The sequence below is a fragment of the Tripterygium wilfordii genome, chromosome 19 (genome assembly GCF_013401445.1).
Source record: "Tripterygium wilfordii isolate XIE 37 chromosome 19, ASM1340144v1, whole genome shotgun sequence".
NCBI lineage: Eukaryota > Viridiplantae > Streptophyta > Magnoliopsida > Celastrales > Celastraceae > Tripterygium > Tripterygium wilfordii.
The window spans coordinates 11,239,945-11,259,015 of NC_052250.1; the positions used below are offsets into that span (position 1 = coordinate 11,239,945).

The window sequence follows — 19,071 nt, forward strand, 5'->3', positions numbered from 1 at the left end:
CCATCCGTTCAAGCGTTTTGACCCACTTATTTGTCACGTCAAACGATTCTCTCAAACAGTTTAAAGCTGATCAATATTTAAATTCTGGTCAAACCTAATCAAACGTTGATCTACAATAATCAGGTCAAACATTTTAAAATATCCAAACCTTTTTTTTTTCAATGGACCAAGGAAAATACCCAGCCCAATCCAAACATCAATTGGTCAAACCCATACCAAGAAACACCCAAGCCCATAATCTTATGTATTTTTAAATAATACCTTTAAAATAAAATACAACATATTAAAATAAAATTATATACCAGTTCAGAAAATGAGTCATCAAATCGGACAACTGAGTCAAAAACGGGTCATCTACTTCCAGTGACTGTTATAGACTAAGAAAGGCTAGGAGGTTAGGTAGAGCTCGTCGAGGGGAGTCCAACAGTGATGACAGTATTGTGATGACGTTGTCGAAGACGTCGGATAGGTCGTTTGCCGCATCGGTTTTTTTGGGCCTAGGGTTTGAGACCCAAGTTCCATTGTTCTGGCCTTCTTGGCGGCCTCATAAAAGATGTCGTTAGGGCAAGCCCAGGCCCGTGTAACTCGTTTTAGGGCTTGGGGCTCGAAAGTCGAAACCGTACTCCCTTTGTTCTCCTTGTGCAGGCCATTAAACCCCCCACGAGCACCAAACCCCTCCTTCACTCTTGTTCAATCTTCTCCACTTGGTCGCATGAACTTGCCGGAACACAGAAAACCAGTCTCTTCGGAATTTGCGAACCATGAGTAGCTGGAAGAGTCTGCTTTTGAGGATCGGCGACAAGTCCCCCGAGTATGGCACCAGCTCTGAAGTTAAAGACCACATTGTGCGTATCACTCTCTATAGCTATAAATGTGCGCATACGAATATGTTTAGAGTCGCGAATTTTTATTTTGATTTCGAATTCGCAGGAAACATGCTTCTCGGCTCTTCGGAGGGATTTGGAACACTCTCCTGATGATATTTTGAATGTAATGCTCTGTCTATTTTTGTCTTTCGATTTTTGAATTCCCCGCTTTTGCCCTAGGAACGATAAATTATTAAAACCTGAAATAATTTATGATTTGAGGACGAGAAGAAATAAGCAGTGTTTTTTTTGTTTATCCAGGTAATAGTTTCGAGTTCATCATCCTATATTATTGCTCAACGCTTTCATTACCAGCGTTAGGTGCTTGAAAAGCAGTAGCGAATTTATGGATTTTATGTTAACCTAAAAAGTTTAGCAAAGTTTGTACCAGCAAGTGTGCTTGTTGTAGGAAATTATGGAGTATTAATGTAGATAGAGAGGGAGAAGGAAGATCTTGAACAACCAATTTGTCATTGAGGGGAGAAAGAGGGCTACCCTGGAGGGTGGTTATAGCCTTATGGGTCTGAAGTCTTTTTGTTGAATAATCTGATTAACATAGTAGCACTTATCATTTCCCTGTGAATTGAAACTCTGTTAAATGACTATGTGGAATGAAACAAAATAAATCATCATATTTACCTATTTGTTCAAGTAAGTATTGTAAGAAATACTTGCCTCAAATAATCAATAGGGAAGATCTTGAACATCAGGTGGATAATTGCTTGATTTCTTTGTAAGGTCAAATATTGGATGAAAATCATCTGTATATGTAGATAATATACACTGTCTCTCTGTTGAATTCCAGTAATTTTTATGTTTATGAGCTGTGAGAGTGCTTTCATGAGTTATGTTGAAGTCCAGTCCAATAAACTTAAGCATATTTCATTATTTTGTGCTTACCTGTGTATATTTGTGAAGGATAAAATGTTAGCTAATAGTTCTTCTTCTAACCCTTAAGATGGCTCTACTGTTATGCACTTTAGGTTTGTGTATTTACTTCACTTTTTCCTCTTATCCTGACAGTTCGTTCTCCAATGCGCTGAGCAGATACCTCACAAAATTCCTTCTTATGGGACAGTGGTAATGTACTATTACATCTTTCTTATGGCATGTCATCATTTCAAGTCAGTGTTGTACTGCTTTGTCTTTCTAAGCTACAAGCTACCCATATTTGACTTGCATTCATCTAAATATGTGGTACGTAGATGGTACTTAGAAGAGACGTGAGCAAGCTGAGAGAGCTTTGCACTTGTATTGAAAATTATCTGGAAAGAAACTGAGAAGGCATTTTTCTGTTTTATTTTTTGATGCATGTCCGTGATAGAGTCGTGCCCATACACGCTCAGCACCCAAGGCCCAACCGACACCCACCCATATGGGCCAGCTGTACCCAATGCCTCCCAGCCCATACTAGAAAACCTTGGGTACTAAGGGAGGCCCATACCTCCCCCTATAAACAACACCTTAGCTCCCACATCTTTCGATGTGGGACAATCCTATCAATACCCTCCCCTTCAAGACCAACGCCCACGTTGGTCGAGCACCATGACCAACCACTCCGGCAGGCAGGCGCACCCCCGTTGGTCGAGCACCATGGCCGGCCACTCCGCAGGCATGGTCCCAAGTTGAAGGCACAACAGGATCATGCTCCGATACCATTGATAGAGTCGTGCCCATACACGCTCAGCACCCAAGGCCCAACTGACACCCACCCGTATGGGCCGGCTGTACCCAAGGCCTCCCAGCCCATACTAGAAAACCTTGGGTACTAAGGGAGGCCCATACCTCCCCCTATAAACAACACCTTAGCTCCCACATCTTTCGATGTGGGACAATCCTATCAATATTGATAGAGTCGTGCCCATACACGCTCAGCACCCAAGGCCCAACCGACACCCACCCATATGGGCCGGCTGTACTCAAGGCCTCCCAGCCCATATTAGAAAACCTTGGGTACTAAGGGAGGCCCATACCTCCCCCTATAAACAACACCTTAGCTCCCACATCTTTCGATGTGGGACAATCCTATCAATCCGTCACGTGTTATCCAAATTTTTTTTGGGATATTTCTTTCGGCAAATTTACTGAAGGCGAATTTTATCTTCATTTGTATGAAGCCACTTCTTGCAATTGTTTTACATCTTTCTCTTTTACTTTCTCAAGTTGGCTTATTGAATTTGGAGATTTCTTGCGATTGTTTTACATCTTTCTCTTTTACTTTCTCAGGTTGGCTTATTGAATTTGGAGAATGAGGACTTTGTTAAAAAGTTAGTGGAGAGTACTCAAACTGCTTTTCAGGTGAGTAAGTCTTGCACTTGCATAAATTGTAGGCCATTGGGATATTTACCTTGGTCCTTATATTACGTTTATTGTTGAACTGATGTGACATAGATCTAAACCTTGATGCTGTTTCATTAATTTTTTTGATTGTTCAACTGGATAGTGATTCGATCCTCTGTCCTTGGTCAGAATAGTGAGGAGCTTGACCACTTGTGCTAGTGGTGCTCCTCAGAGGAAACCGTAATATATAATTAGATATAAGTTTTACCTTAGTCAAAATATTTGGTTTCAAATTTGATGCCATTAAAGTGGATTGTTTGCTACTTTCCTTGTTATCTCATGTTTCTAACTTACTACAGATAATGAAATCATATTCTTGTTGGGAAGTACTGGATTTGTCTCTTCTGGAAACTCTCTCTCATGCACTTCCTGCTTTGGGGAGATTGTTGTTGAGCTTTGAGGATAAATTTTATTTTGCTGATTCTGCTTGCAAGTGCATGATAGCACTGAAGATTTGAACTACCTTGATAATAAAAAATGCTCTTTCATTTCCTCCCTCTGACACAAGTAAAAGAACACTCCAACAGTACTCCCAGCTCAAGAGGGAACACAAAACTATCTTACTACTAGAACTTTCAGAGGTTGGATGCCGTAATTTACCAATATCTCACTAATGAGTAATGATGAACATCGAAATATTAATCCCCAATAATTAATGTCTAAACATCATGATTCCGTTAAAATCGTATAAACTGAGTAGAATAGTGGTGGAATCGCAAACCTCTCAAAATCGTGTGAAATCGCACATAGAATCATCAAAATAGCAATTTTACACACGATTTTAACTATTTCATTTTCCTTAATAATAGCCCAAATCTTCTTTCGGGCCATTGTGTTCTTCCGACTCATTTTCTTCTTCAAGCCCAAGTCCTTTAGTTATCTACTTGTCTTCTTCACATGAAAACGCGAATTCTTCATCGCATTTGCAAGCACAGCCCTAGATTTCCCATACCCATCTTCGCATGAAAAGGCTATAGTGTATAGGCCCATCTGTTTTCATCATTTCTCTGTCTGCAATCATTTCGACTAGTTGATAGAAGGCTAGGGTCGTCTTCATCTTCCTGTTTGTCTGTCATGTCTCTGGTCTTCTCTGAAGTCTGAACTGTTCTCATAGGGCACACTTTGCTCTTGATTTATGTTCTTTGATAGTCCAACTTTCTTCTCATTGAAACAACACAGTTTAGTGTATCATTTGAATTAATTTTTTTTTATTCTGTTCATATCAGTTCATATTTTTTTTATTACTTTACATGTTTTGGTTGTTGGAAGTTGGAACATGGTTTTATGTGTTACATTATAATTGTTATTGCATTATGTGTTATGTTATTGCTGGAACATGTCTTGGTATTGAGATTTATTCTACATTTTACATAGTATGTAAAATCTTCCGATTTTACACCCCTTTTCTGATTCCAATTCGATTTTATGATTTAACTACCATGTTTATTATGCATGCTACTTTTGCTATCAAATCATTGGTATTTGAATAATCTTGTTTATGGTTAAGTAGCTCATACTCACATGTAAATTACGACTAGGGGGAAAAGAAGAAGCAAGCCTCTTAATTGATCTTGAACCTCAAAAAATGCAATATAAATAAGAAGATTATTTGGCTTTAAATCGATTAATAAGGCATTTATGTATGTATGATATTTTAATTTTCACTTGCACAAAAAATCAATTAATTAAGCTCTGTACAAAGGTGATGGTTCGTGCACCACTCTTTAAACTTTAGTTTGCTTGAAGACTTTCATCGGACTTGGAATGACCATGATATCCCTCAAATGGTGGCCGCATGCAGTTCACTTGTACATAAACCCTAAACCCTAAACCTTCGGTTCTCACAATGACGAGTGGTTGAAGGAATTGGTAGAATGAAAACTCCCTTCAAAAGCAAGCTGATTTCACACAAACTACAAATACCAATACCAATACAGCAATACCTATACCTACTATAGAGTCAAAAAAAGTACCAGTGATGGTGACTTTGATGGTCTATGGATTCAGTCAGCTAAACTCCATCAAACTCAATAAATATCAACAAACAGCAAGTCTTATGATTCTTATCATAGAATGCTGTGACCCTGAATGATTCTATGGCTATCTGGATCCAACCAACCCTGTGTCTGTCATCGACTGCAGCAGCTTTTCTTCCTTTTTTTTCTTCCTCTCCAAATACGCCTTCTAAATGTGATCAAACCCGTGTAAGGATTTTAGTACAATTTGATTGTTTGGTGAAATTGGTTACTGCAAAGAAAGAAAGGTTTATGATACTTGAGAACATCTAAATGTCCATTCAGGAAAAAAAACATTGGTGGATTTTGCCACAAAAGTAACGAATGACAGTATATAAATTGTTAGTCCAAACAGCTGTCCAAGCCTGAACCTCCTTGCCCTGAGTTGCGCCTCTTAAAAACACTTGAATTATAGAAGTAGTTATCTCATTTATTACAGTATGGTATGTCTTGTGAAATATTCTGCAATTTGTTTTTGGAAGCCTTCCAATTCTTTTTTTTTGTTGTTGTTTTGGATTTAATTAGCAATCTGGCACCGTTCTCTTCCTATATTATTGTTCTTGTAGCCCTCCTTTCCTTTGCTCGCTCATAGATATGCTCACTCTCTTTCTAGTGAACTTTTCAGGATGCCTTGGATACTGGAAATTGTGACAAGATTCGTATCTTGATGCGATTTTTGACTGTTATGGTATGTATAGTGTTATTGCTGTTATACAATTTGGAATTTGTTTTATAATGCAGTGATTCATCTTGGAAATAAAAATGAATCCTATTTATTTCCAATCTTTCTAGTATACCCTATGAAAGCAAAAACATATATAGTTTTTTGTACTTTCGAATATGCATAAAATAGTTTCAGAAGTTGATCTCAAAATCATACAAATAGGATTGCCTAGTAAAAAGTTAGTTGACATGGTGCCGTAATAAACATATTGTTTTTTAAGTTTTTTTGTCAATGCACCTTTACCTCCTTAAACGCGTATTATCCCCTCCTGTGTTGAATGTAATAGAGCCACCCAAGTTTTGAAACCTCATCGTTGATCAATTTTCAGGTGGTTTCTTAATTCATTGTTTTGTTTCTTTTTCTTCTTTTTTTTTTGTTTTATAGATGTGCAGTAAGGTCCTTCAACCTGGTTCCCTGGTAGTTGTCTTTGAAACACTACTGTCTTCTGCTGCCACAACAGTGGATGAGGAGAAAGGAAATCCCTGCTGGCAACCAAGAGCTGACTTTTATGTCGCTTGCATTTTATCATGTCTTCCATGGGGTGGATTAGAATTGTTTGAGGTAATACTGATTATAGTTGATTAAGATAATACTTTATGAATTTCGATGTATTGACTATTGTGAATAAAATGATATAATTATTAATGAGATCATACGCGCATTATTTTGTACGTGAAATCAAATCCATTTGAGAATTTGAACTTCTGGATTTTGGTGGATTTGACTCAATCATAACCATAGGTGTCAAACTTGTTTGGTTAATTGAGAAATGCTGGTTGCTATTTGCCCTACATGTAGAAAGGGTACTTGGCAGTGGATTTTCTTGCCTGATGCTCTTGTTTTTTACTTTCTTTACTCTGCTTTGCTTACTGGACACACAGTCCAAGGAGGTCGTCTGTACTTTCCAACGCCAGTATTATATTCGTTTTGATAATACTATCATCAACATTATGCGCTTTATAGTTCCTCTGTGCTTCCCCGATATTGCTCATTCTGGTGGATTATGAAATAATAGAATCCCTAGGAACCTTTACATATACTACAAGTGATGGGTTTAGGGTTTTGGTTCTTCTAGATGACCGACTCACAGTTGACTCTAGAAAAGGTGAACTTTTATGGCGCATAGCTTATCCCTTACACTGTAAGATCTACTCTCGTGGCTTTGAATATGAGAGCTATGTGGGTGGAAAATTTCATCTGTTGAATAAGATTTGCTTTTTGCTGAAACTGAATGAAATATCCACTGTTACCTTAGATTAAAAATTTTGAATAGAAGCAATCTTAACTTGAATGAAAAGTTATTAGCTCTCTTCCTTTCACTTGTATATCGGTGAATACTCTCTCTCTTGCTCGCTTCTAACGGAAATAACCTCAATGCAGCAAGTTCCTGAAGAGATTGAGAGAGTAGTGGTCGGCGTAGAAGCCTATTTGAGCATTAGAAGACACCTCTCTGATGCTGGATTATCGTTTTTCGAAGATGGAAATGAAATTGGAAGCGATGTTGTCGAAAAGGTATTGTTTTCCTGTGGTATATTTCTCATGGAATATTCGTTGCTTGCTTAGATATTGGCCTTTACCTGTTGTATAATTATGAAAACTACAATATTCTTTATCTGACAAGGAGTGATTTTCTGGCACAAGCTTGAAAGGTGCATGATTGATTAAGACGTTGGCTCCTTTAACAATTTCAATTTTCAACACCTATGTTTCTGATACATTATTCTCAAACATGATTGTCAATATTGGCCTGTTGTATAATTATGAAAACTACAGCATTCGTTATCTGACAAGGATTGATTTTCTGGCACAAACTTGAAAGATGCATGATTGATTAAAACGCTGGTTCCTTTAACAATTTCAACACCTATTTTCAGATGCATTATTCTCGAAAATGATTGTCTTTTCCCCCTCTACGAAATATTTCTTCAATGCCAGGATTTCTTGGAAGATTTATGGAGTCGGATACAAGTTCTATCGAACAATGGGTGGAAAGTTGACAGTGGTAATTTTAACTTTTAGCCTCAGCCCTCATGATATATATTATCTTTTGATTGGTTCACGTTCAAGATACTCACGTAAAATATTTAATTTGCTTACTTTTTGGCCTGGTTATATTTTTAATCGTGTCGCTTTTAGTAATATCCAAGACTCCCAGTTATATATATATATATATATCCGTTTGGTCATTGCATGATTATACTAATTGATTCTGGTAGTTTAGTTTGTGAACTATTGCTGGTATCTGTGGTTTTTTCTGCAAGGGTTGGAGAGGTTCAATGTAGTAAAAAAATGTTTGGATGATGTTACGATAGGCCTATTTTGTGACAATGTTATATAGCTTCCACTTAAAATCACCGCTTAATCCACTGTCTATATATTCAATTGCCAGTTCCAAAACCTCACCTTTCGTTTGAAGCTCAACTGGTAGCTGGAAAGTCACATGAGTTTGGGCCTATCAGCTGTCCTGAGCAGCCACATTTGCCCTCTCAATTTTCTGCAACAATTTATGGTAAACAAAAGCATGAGGCAGAGTTGAAGTATCCTCTAAGGATACACAGGCTCAATATATTTCCTGCAAGTAAAACTGAGGTACCTTAGTACATCCTTAATTACATATGATCATGCTTATATTTGTTGATGGAGAGCTCTTGTTCTTTGTTTGCTTTTTTGAGTGAAATTAAACTTTTTTTGCAAGGCACCAAGAGGGTGCCATGTTGCTTTTCATTTCTTTTATATATCTTGATGTGGACCTCATAAGTCGTATACAACACATATTGTTGATATGTGTAGATTGCTACCATTGTCAAGTTCATGCGATCATGTCTCAGAGGCTCTTTTCTTTTCCTCTTTTGGGAGGACATTATATTGGTAATCTAGCTTTAGGAAGATAAATGACTGCTTTAAAACAATAAATGATCAATTTCTATTTATTTCATCTCTGTACTCTGTTAATTAACAAATTGAATTTATTTGTAAAAGATAAAAAGTAAAGCAAGATGAAGTTTAAAAAAGAAAGCCTGTGTCATGAGCTGGATTTGCAAACTTGATATTTCTGGTTTGTGCTGTTTATGTGTTTAGATACCTGGCTGACTGGCATCACCATTCATGGAAATTGAATAGGTGCCTACGTCTTCTGTATGTTGCATTCAATAATCAATATGAAGAATATGGGAGCGGTGATTGATTTAAGACTGATATGCAGGCTGTTTAATTATTGACATATGTTTAATATATGGGAGTTGGTAGGATTTCAGCTGTTGCTTTTGAACAGCAATTTTGTGTTTTTCACATTTTATATGACTTGAGCTTTATAATTACCTTGTTATCATTAATCTTCACGTCTCCACCTCCTTCCTTTGTAGTAGTGGCTTCACACTAATCCGTATTGTTCAAGACACTTCAATCCATTCTATTAAGGGCTAGGAAGCACTACACTAGTATCTTCATATGCCTTGGGCACCCGCACTGGGTGCGTTTTGAGTGCGGGTGTGCCAACAGCCGCACCCTATTTTTTTTTAAATATGGGATACAGCTCGGATTCGGCTTGGATACGGCGTAGTACGACTGGGATACTTCTTGAGTACTCCTGGGCCAAATTCTCAACTTAATAAATTTGGGTTGAAATTATTAAGCCCGTATGATACACCAATTATTTGTTAACTTAAAAACAAAACCAAAGCCTATTAGCCCTAGCCCATTGCAAAGAAGGGCATTCAATACACAATATGAGAGTACCACACAGACCAATTTGGGTGCTGTGGGCGGCGATGCCGACGCCGGATAAATCTCTATTCTAACAGTCCCCCCCCCCCTCCCCTTTCCCCCTCTAAATCTTCACTCCATTCTCAAGGTATTTTGTTCTCTAACTTCACTCCAAGCGTTTAGATTTTGTTGAAACTCATAGTGAGAAGATAAATGTAATAAAGTAAGATGGTGAGAGACACGAGAGAAAGAGAGTGAGAGATGGAATTTGGTTTATATAGTTATTTTGTTGAATAAATGTATATAAACATATTTATATAAATAAAATTTTTATATATTTATGTATTTCGTATCCTGCAGCACCCGTATCCTAGTTTTTGGAAGAAATGCCGAATCTCTGTATCTCGTATCCCCGCACCCGTATCGGTGCTTCTTAGATTAAGGGAAATTAGAGTTCTTTCACTAAAAATTTAAAAATTTATAGTTAAATCAAACTTGTTAATATTAATATCTTTATGATAATTTCTTATATTTATTTTGTTACAAACCAATATTTGTTTATCTGTTGCTCTTAAGCATAAACTATTTTGCATTGCATATTTTTATGGCAGTGGTTGATGCTATGACTATTTTTCCTTTCTTCTCGCTGCTCATCTTAATCATTTATTATGTTAAATGGCAGGATCCTCAGCCTATAGATCGCTTCGTCGTTGAAGAGTATCTGCTGGATGTTTTGTTGTTCTTCAATGGCTGGTTTGTGAAACAATATTGATCTAAGCTGATGATGGTTTTTGTTGTGTTGTTTGTTCATATGGTGTCCTTACAGTTAGAAAGAGGCCTCTTAGTTTTGTTTAAATTCACGCAGTTGAACCCAGCACACTTTTTGAGATAAAGGTTTTTGATGATGATCTTAGTTTGTCTCTTCTATTGGGTACCCTGCAAGCAGTGTTCATTGCATTAGACAAAGAAAACATAGCTGCAAATGGAATGAGTCTCCTCTCATGGAAGATAGTACACAATCTGAATTACAGAATATCTTATGCCTGCGCATTAGCTTCTCACTCCAAAATGTGCCAGTAGACAACAATCTAAATAGATAATGTTTCAACTTGGTAGTATTTTTTGTGGTACTGGCATTGCGGTGAGGGGTTATGCAGCGGCTTGAATGTCAGTGGATTGGTTTAGGTTATAAGAGCATTTCTAATATTATTTTCTTATTGATTATTTGTATCCTTTAATGCTTGCATGCAGCAATTAGTTAACCTGTATTACGCTGACATATCCCTAATAACTTCGTGAATCGTGATCATCTCTTCTAATTCTCTGCTATCATGATTAACTGGCTTATTTCCGTAAAATTGGGGTTAACGATCTCCGTAGATATTTCTTTGACAGTATTAGGTTGCCTGTCATATAATCCTTTCTGCTCCTTCTTGGAGCTGTTGCACTAAACATCTATTCCTTCAAGAACAAATAGTCTTAAATTTGATGTCAATTTTTTGTGTTTATTGTTTTATGCAAAGCTAGTCGAAAGGAATGTGCTTCGTTTATGGTCAGCTTGCCCGTGCCCTTCCGCTATGAGTATCTTATGGCAGAGACGATATTCTCTCAGGTAGTGCTTTATTATTACGCCGGATTGCTCGCTGTGATTGAATGAGAGTTGAACTCTTAAATTCATGGTTATTGCAATGACTTATTGAGTACAATAAATCCTGGCTTTAGATTGACATATTTGATGGGTTAAGCTGTTTGCTCAAACTGCTATACAATTTGGGATAAATAGTCTCTTTGGACCATAGTGCCATGCATGGTTATAGAAGTTTGGTTGATGTGGACTGTACTTCTGCCATATTGAATCTCTTTCATGAGTAAGCTTGTAAAGTACTAGTCTTATCCTGGTGGTAATGCTGAAGAGTTATTAGCCAGTCAATGTAGAACGTGATAAAATGATCATGAGAGTTGGGTGTTTTCTCAAAAAGAGTAAAAAACACAGATGAAAGATTCAATTGATTATGACGGAAGGAAAGATCATAGGTGTGTTCATGCAGGCCTAATAAATATTTTTTTTACACTTGACATTATGACATATTTCATAATTAATTGAAAAACAATGTAGGAATATTTTATTTCTATTTTTTAATCGTTCTTCCCTTGGGAATCCTAGAGACGCTTGCAACTGGACAAAAGTGTTGCTCTTGTTTTGCAGATTTCTGTTTTCTGGGTGCATGCTAATTTTCCTTCACTTGATGAATGTGGCTTGAGCATTTATGTTTATGGTAATCAGACTTGATTTATGTGTGTCTCTCCTGTACAAATGACCTTTTGACTTTGTTATTGCAGTTACTTCTGCTACCACACCCACCATTCAAGCCAATATATTACACCTTGGTTATTATGGATCTCTGCAAGGTGACGTGGAAGCTATTAGATTCCTCATTTTGGATTTCTGTATAAGTTTTTTCAGCCCTTCAGTGTAATCCGCAAGCGAAATCAGTATAGAAATTGATAACAGTTTAGCATAGTCATTAGCATTATAAATGTGAGTTTTCATTTGTAGGCTCTTCCTGGGGCATTTCCTGCAGTGGTGGCTGGAGCAGTCCGATGTCTTTTTGAGAAAATAGCTGACTTAGATATGGAGTGTCGGACAAGACTCGTACTTTGGTTTTCTCACCACCTGTAAGTGTAGACTTCTGTAACATACTTTTTTTCATTTAAAAGAAAGCAATAAAGCACTAAGGAATACTGCAAGTACTGTTGCCTATGAACTCCTTCCTTTTTTGGCCAGTATTGTTATATTGTAATATCTGACTATGAAATTTATGCTGTAAAACCTTTTCTTTTAGGTGGGAAAAGCTGACAAGGATGTGAGAGGGTACCGCTAAATTGAAATGTTGTTGATTGACTAATAATCAATAAGTGGAGAAGTTAGTTTCTAAAATAGTTCACAATAAAATTCCCATCTTAATCAAGAAAACGCTGTTTGAATTTGCATAATGTGGCTATATACTTAATTTCTAGTTGGCCTTGCTAGATGAGATTTAAATTTTACCTCATTTTGTGAGGGCCCTTTGAGAAATCATTTGGCTTCAAATAAATGTAGAAGTTATGACGATTGGCGGGAGCGGATGAGCTAAAATAGTGATGGAGTTGAAAATATTTATTTGGAGTATATAGGTTAAACTAGAAGTTTATGAAATGCTCCATGATTAGACAAGTTAAGCAAAGTGCATGGAAGTCTCCATAAAGATTTGAGAACAAAATAAAATGAAGTAACTTTTTTGGATTTCCCATTTTGCCATCTACAATGTCTAAATGCAAATTTGGAAAATAATTTTCGATTGGGACTTTTTTGATTGGAAAATAATTATCTGCCTATGCCCTGCATTATTTAAATGCATTTTGATTTGACAAAATTTTTTATCTTTATGTTGGAGTATTATTTAGTAATGAATTTCTGATTTTGCAGATCTAATTTTCAGTTCATCTGGCCATGGGAAGAATGGGCTTTTGTTTTAGACCTTCCAAAATGGGCTCCACAAAGGGTTTTTGTTCAAGAGGTTCTGGAAAGAGAAGTTCGTCTATCATACTGGGACAAAGTTAAGCAGGTAATAGTTGATGCTGAAGCCTCTTTCTATCTTTGGGCAGGGTTTCCAAAAGGTTATCATAATTGTTCTGCACTTCTAAAATTTATCAAGATTTTGGTACCTTGTGCACTTAATGAGGCCTGGCATTTTCAACTTAGAAAATTTTCTTCCCAGATTTTCTGTTGATGGATTTTAAATCCTTTTACTACAATCTTTTCTGGATCAATCATGTAATAACTTAAGAGCTATATATCTGGATAAAAACAGGAAAAATAATAATCCAGTATATACAATGTACATATGCAATATTATCTACCAACTTATATATGTATGTATTCAAGCCATGCTTACTTTGGTGTTAAAGTCTTGGTGTTTCTTAGTTTGTGATGGATTCTGAACCTTTTTTTTTCTTCTGCATGTTAGTGGAGGTTTGGTGCCGTGTTTTCAAATTATCTTATCTTCTAGTTTGGCTCTCAACCTCTCATCATTTATTTTCCCTTTCAAGTTTTTGTATTAAAAGGTTTGTGCAAATGCCGTGAGATACTCATTTCCCCTTGGTTGTAAGCAATTGCCCTTAGGGTTGTGACATGCTAATCAACCTTTCGAAGGTTAATTGAAATTTATTTATCCCTCAATAGGTGGAGTTAATGATATGCATTTATTGAGTTTGTGATGAGAGCAAAGTAATGTTGCCATATATCTGAGAATTTTATCATCTTGCATTAATCTTTTGTGGGAAAATCAATAAACTTCAAAGAGAATTTAGTGTCGGAATGTCTTGCAATCCATACTTTTACATTTGAAATATTCAACACTGGTGCCTTGATACTTTTCACTACAAATATCATATGCTGTGATTTTTTTTAAAGTTTATCTTGTCTGGAAAAAATTCAGTAACTCAGATTGGGGCACAATATTTCTATGTTAACTTAAGTTTTATGGAAGAGGGCATTAAAACTTACGACCAATTTCCTTTCATCAGTTTAACTAGTTTACTTTCGGAAGAATTTTTTTTGTACCAGTGGATGCAGGAAATGATTCTTCAAGCTTACTTTAGTCCCACTTATTGCACATATATCATCAATGATGTTGCCAGTTTGCATCTTTTCCTGAGTGATGGATTGAAGTGTAGTAGGTGGTATATATAGACTCATCCTCTCCCCCGTTATATGAAAATAATATACGGTCAAGTCAAGTCAAAAACATAATCATGACTAACATGTCTTCTATTCATTAACATTGTGTTGTTTCACTTTGATTGGATAATTTTTCCCTTTCCCTTATTTTTTGCTTCCTTTGTGATAAATGCCTATACAGAGCATTGAGAATGCACCTGCTTTGGAAGAATTGCTTCCCCCAAGGGGTGGTCCAAATTTCAGTTATAGTGTTGAAGATGGTAGAGAAAGAACCGAAGAACATGCACTCTCTACAGAACTTAGCAGCAAGGTGAAAGGAAGGCAAACTGCCCGTGACATAATTTCTTGGGTTGAAGAAAGCGTATTTCCTGCTCATGGTTTTGAAGTTACACTCAAAGTGGTTGTACAAACTCTCCTTGATATCGGATCAAAAAGTTTCACCCATTTGATCACTATACTGGAGAGATATGGCCAAGTCATTGCAAGGATCTGTCCTGATCATGATAAGCAGGTCATGCTCATAGTTGAAGTGAGTTTTTATTGGAAGAATAGTTCCCAAATGACAGCTATAGCCATTGATAGAATGATGGGTTATCGTCTTATATCCAATTTAGCTATTGTGAGATGGGTCTTCTCTACTTTAAACATTGAGCAGTTTCACACATCAGATCGCCCTTGGGAGGTACATCAACACTCTTCCTTTCTTTTTTGGTTTCTAACAAAAATGCTCAACAATAAGATTTGGCCAGGACTTTCAAATATATGACAAATTTTTATAGTTAGGAAAGAAGTGAGAGGATGTCTTCTTTTGAAAACTCTACACCCAATCTGATTCAAGAATCACATAGAAAACACATATTGAATTATTTCAAGAAGTTTAAAATTTTATGTTGTAATGACTTGTTTATTAGCATTTTTTAAAATCTTGCCCAAGTTGCATGGCTTTTCTTGCTGTCTTTTTTAATAAAAATTTTCCATTGATAATCAAATAAAAATTGAATGAGATGTAGAGTTCCATATAGGGAAAGAGATGAGTAAAATAGTGAGTGATTGTACCATTGCAGCAGGAAGAGTGGACAGAGGGATATTTAGCTCCATAGAGAGAGACAAAATGGGAAGAGAGATAGAAACTGCTGTACGAACAAAAAGAGAGGGTGGACAGATCAACGATAGAGTAACATTAAGGTAGGGGCTGCAGAAAGCAGATACGGCAGCTGGATAGAAGAGAGAAGAGAGGAGGAAGGAGGGTGGAGTGGATGTCTATGTAAATAAAAAGAAAGAGAGCATTCGGGGGGTTAAAGTTGATATCCGAGTATACTAATACTATATGCTAAAGCTCCCTGCTAAATAGTTTGGTTTGCGGGCTTTTTACAGTCTCAAACTCAAATACCAAACTGGAACTTTGTGAAACCCAAAACTGAAGCAAACCAAATAAATAGAAAAATTGAACTGGGATACCCAAATTGATTCTGTGCAAAGGAAAGATTTAGTTACATCTTTTTTCAAAAATTGTTTCTTTTTTTATAAGCCACATGATTAATTCATTGAAATGTGATAAGTTTTCATCCTAGGACAAAGGATTAGCCTTGCTCTATATGAGGCAAAGATCTAAACCAAAATTGATCCTGTTTGTATTTACTAGGGCTCCAATATCTTCCCCCAGCCTACAACAAAATCAAAAATTAGTTTGATCGATTTACCTTTTGATTAAACCCTGTGGGTTTCATTACTATGCTCAGTTTATCTGTGCTCATCTTGTTTTTATACCTTTGCCTATCCCACATCAGCTAATATCCAAAGCATTTGAATTCGAAGTAGCACAGAGCATCTCTCTCTCTCTTGTGTGTTTGTGCGTACGTACAGTATTATCTTCTTCATTTTTCCAATCTACAGGTCCTAAGAAATGCTGTTAGCAAGACATATAATCGCATCTCTGATTTAAGAAGAGAGATTTTATCTCTTAAGAAGGGTGTAATGTCAGCAAAAGAAACTCTAGCAAAGGCAAAAGCAGAGCTAGATGCTGCTGAGTCAAAACTTACACTGGTTGATGGTGAACCCACTCTTGGTGAAAACCCTGCAAGGTTGAAACGTTTAAAATCACATCATGACAGGGCAAAAGAAGAGGAGGCATCTGTTCAGGACTCTTTAGAGGCCAAGGAGGCTCTTCTTGTTCGAGCTATTGATGAAATGGAGGTAATTAATACTGAAGATGGTTCTGGTGGTTTTTGCCGTGTTACTTGTCATCAGCATACAATTTATTTTCTAATAAGAAAAGAATAAAAAATTTGCTATTTCATCTTGGTGGTTTTGCATATTTGCACTAGGCTTAGTGTTAGTATTTTGTAGGAAGAATCTCTGTAAATTATCTGTCTGCAGTGTCAAACTCATGCCTTGTTTTACCAAATTATCTTGGAGAACTAGATGAATCTTGATGGTTTGGCACTAAGAGTAGTCCCACTTCTCTCTTGCTTTACTGGTAAACACTTCTATCAAATGGTGATAGACATTCAGAGGTTGTGTAGGTATTACACATTATTTCCATCCTGGTATTACTTCATTCATTAGGTGTTATTGCCACCTAAGTAAGGTATAGTGTTGGACTCCCCAGTCCTTCGATCATTTGTCACAGTGCTATAAATTACTTGTGCATGTGCATCCCCCCCCCCCCCTCCCCAACCCCCCATGGCGATGCCAGAAGCTCTGCCCCCTCCTCCCTATCAATAATGTTCCAACAACTTTTGGTCAAAAATGTGCTGGAAATTTCTGTTAAACATATATTTTATTTTCAGTGACTACAATTCAGCACCTGATCTCGTTTCATCGATTATGATTGGCATGTGCAGGCTTTGTTCCTCTCATTGTTTAAAAGTTTCTCAAATGTATTAATGGAACGCTTGCCTGATGCATCTAAAGTTGGAACATTGCAAGCATTAAAGTCTATTCATTCAGATGAAATGGCTGTCGATCTGGAAGAGTCATCAGCAATGGAGGTGGAGAATGAGAATGGAATGTCTAAGAAAAGGTTTTACCATTACTTTAACTCCTCTTCTTTCCCCTCTTGTTTCACATGTTCATGTTATGAAATCCATTTTAGCCGAGTACTTTACCGTTTAATGTTCCTTAATATGACAGTCACTCAAATGGTGAGAAGGCAAGCAATGGCTATGATGTGGGTGAAAAGGAACAGTGGTGTTTATCAACTTTGGGATATGTCAAGGCTTTCTCAAGGCAATATGCTTCTGAGGTAACTATGGAGATGGGGATTCTAATTTGTAGGGGCTCGGTTGTCTTGCTAACCATCTCCGTCTCTCTTGGTCATTGTTTTGCAACTTTTAAATTCACCCATATCAAGACTGCCCAATTTTAGATAATTGTCATCTATATAAGCCTCCGTAGCAGCACGCACCCAAATTCCTTTTGTTCCACACGTTCTGGGATCCTACCCAATATTGCATGCATCCTGCTATATGTGACTGGAATTCTCCAAGTAGTTTGGGTGATAATATTAACAGTTCGTCGAAGGACCATTGGCCAATCTCTTGCTTAACATTCCTGAAGCTTGCATTTGACCAGGTGGTTTATAGTGATATTTAAATTTATTGTGCCCATGACGATGCAACATTTCAATTGTTATTTGAGAGAATGTAGGCAATTGTCTGGTTTTGAGCTTTAACCATGTTTTGCATTCTGTAGAAGATAAAATGAAACTGAAGTTGCTCAAAATGCTTTCATGGGTACAAGTAGAAGTGTAGAACAGTCCCCTAGAAAGCAAAGATATCTCTCCCTCTCTGTGAAGCCATTATTGGTTATAATGGTTTCACTTCAAGCTTTTGGACAATTTCGAAACTGATAAAACATGATATAAAAGTTATTTTTGCTTTCCATCATGATTTCTGCTGTTTTATTTTGTTATGTGATGTCCACTCTTTGCAACTTGACTTCCAAGTGCGAGGAGAGTTCTCCAACTTGGAAGTGTGCATAAGCTTGGTGAAATCGATTTCAAGGCTGCTACTAAATATACAAAACTTGATCCAGTTCCTGGTTATTAGATACATGGGGTGGTTATATGCTTGTTCCATCATTAGCATAGAACATGGGAATTATTTTATCCGTGGAGTTTGCGTAATTTATATTTTCCTTCTGAACAAAAATAAGCCATGATTGTCTACAGGATGTTTGATATTATTTGTTCATGACTCATGTTTGAAACCGTGTTGGCAGATATGGCCTCTCATCGAGAAGCTGGACGTGGAGGCATTCACGGAAGATGCACATCCTCTTTTCCGTAATGCAGTTTACACAGGTCTGCGTCGCCAAAATGAATGAGATTTATAATGGGTGAATTATTTGTCTATTTTAATTTATTGTTCTAACATGTTCGAGGCTTTTAATTGTATTACCAATTTTTCCTCATCTTATTCCCCCTCCCCTTTTCTTGCCTTTTTATGACTGAAAAATAGTGGTTGGTTGCCAAAAGTTGGATTTTTGCCTTTATTTTGTCAGGATATATATATATATATATATATATATATATATCGCTCATGATATGGTATTATGATTTGCCTAAAAAATTTTGGCCATAGAAATTTAGAATCATGGATGAAAAAAATGGTGCTTCAATTGAAGGAAGGAATTAGGCATGCTGGGTTTGGTTTCCCTGCATACCGTCATTACCTTGTCTATGGCCAATATCGTTTGTGGATC

At 36.8% G+C, this 19,071-nt stretch overlaps 1 protein-coding gene across 1 annotated transcript; it reads left to right on the forward strand.

The window, feature by feature from the left end:
- Positions 1–614: 614 nt before the first annotated feature.
- LOC119985915 (nuclear cap-binding protein subunit 1-like) lies at positions 615–18,861 on the forward strand. Its single transcript, XM_038830391.1, has 19 exons — positions 615–845; positions 931–990; positions 1,890–1,946; positions 3,093–3,164; positions 5,847–5,909; positions 6,330–6,506; positions 7,326–7,457; positions 7,881–7,947; positions 8,335–8,534; positions 10,330–10,400; positions 11,175–11,259; positions 11,988–12,056; positions 12,205–12,323; positions 13,114–13,252; positions 14,549–15,049; positions 16,261–16,560; positions 17,211–17,389; positions 17,500–17,611; positions 18,589–18,861. The coding sequence occupies exons 1-19, from the start codon at positions 762–764 to the stop codon at positions 18,691–18,693; spliced, it is 2,592 nt and encodes an 863-aa protein (XP_038686319.1). The 5' UTR covers positions 615–761; the 3' UTR covers positions 18,694–18,861.
- The last annotated feature ends 210 nt before the right edge of the window (positions 18,862–19,071 follow it).

What these genes read in the sequence shown, in the direction of transcription:
- LOC119985915 (XM_038830391.1), top strand. Translation starts at nt 762, where the DNA reads ATGAGTAGCTGGAAGAGTCTGCTTTTGAGGATCGGCGACAAGTCCCCC. An exon ending in TGGGTGGAAAGTTGACAGTG is followed by an intron (nt 7,948 to 8,334) that starts GTAATTTTAACT and finishes TTCAATTGCCAG; the next exon opens with TTCCAAAACCTCACCTTTCG. An exon ending in GAGCTATTGATGAAATGGAG is followed by an intron (nt 16,561 to 17,210) that starts GTAATTAATACT and finishes TGGCATGTGCAG; the next exon opens with GCTTTGTTCCTCTCATTGTT.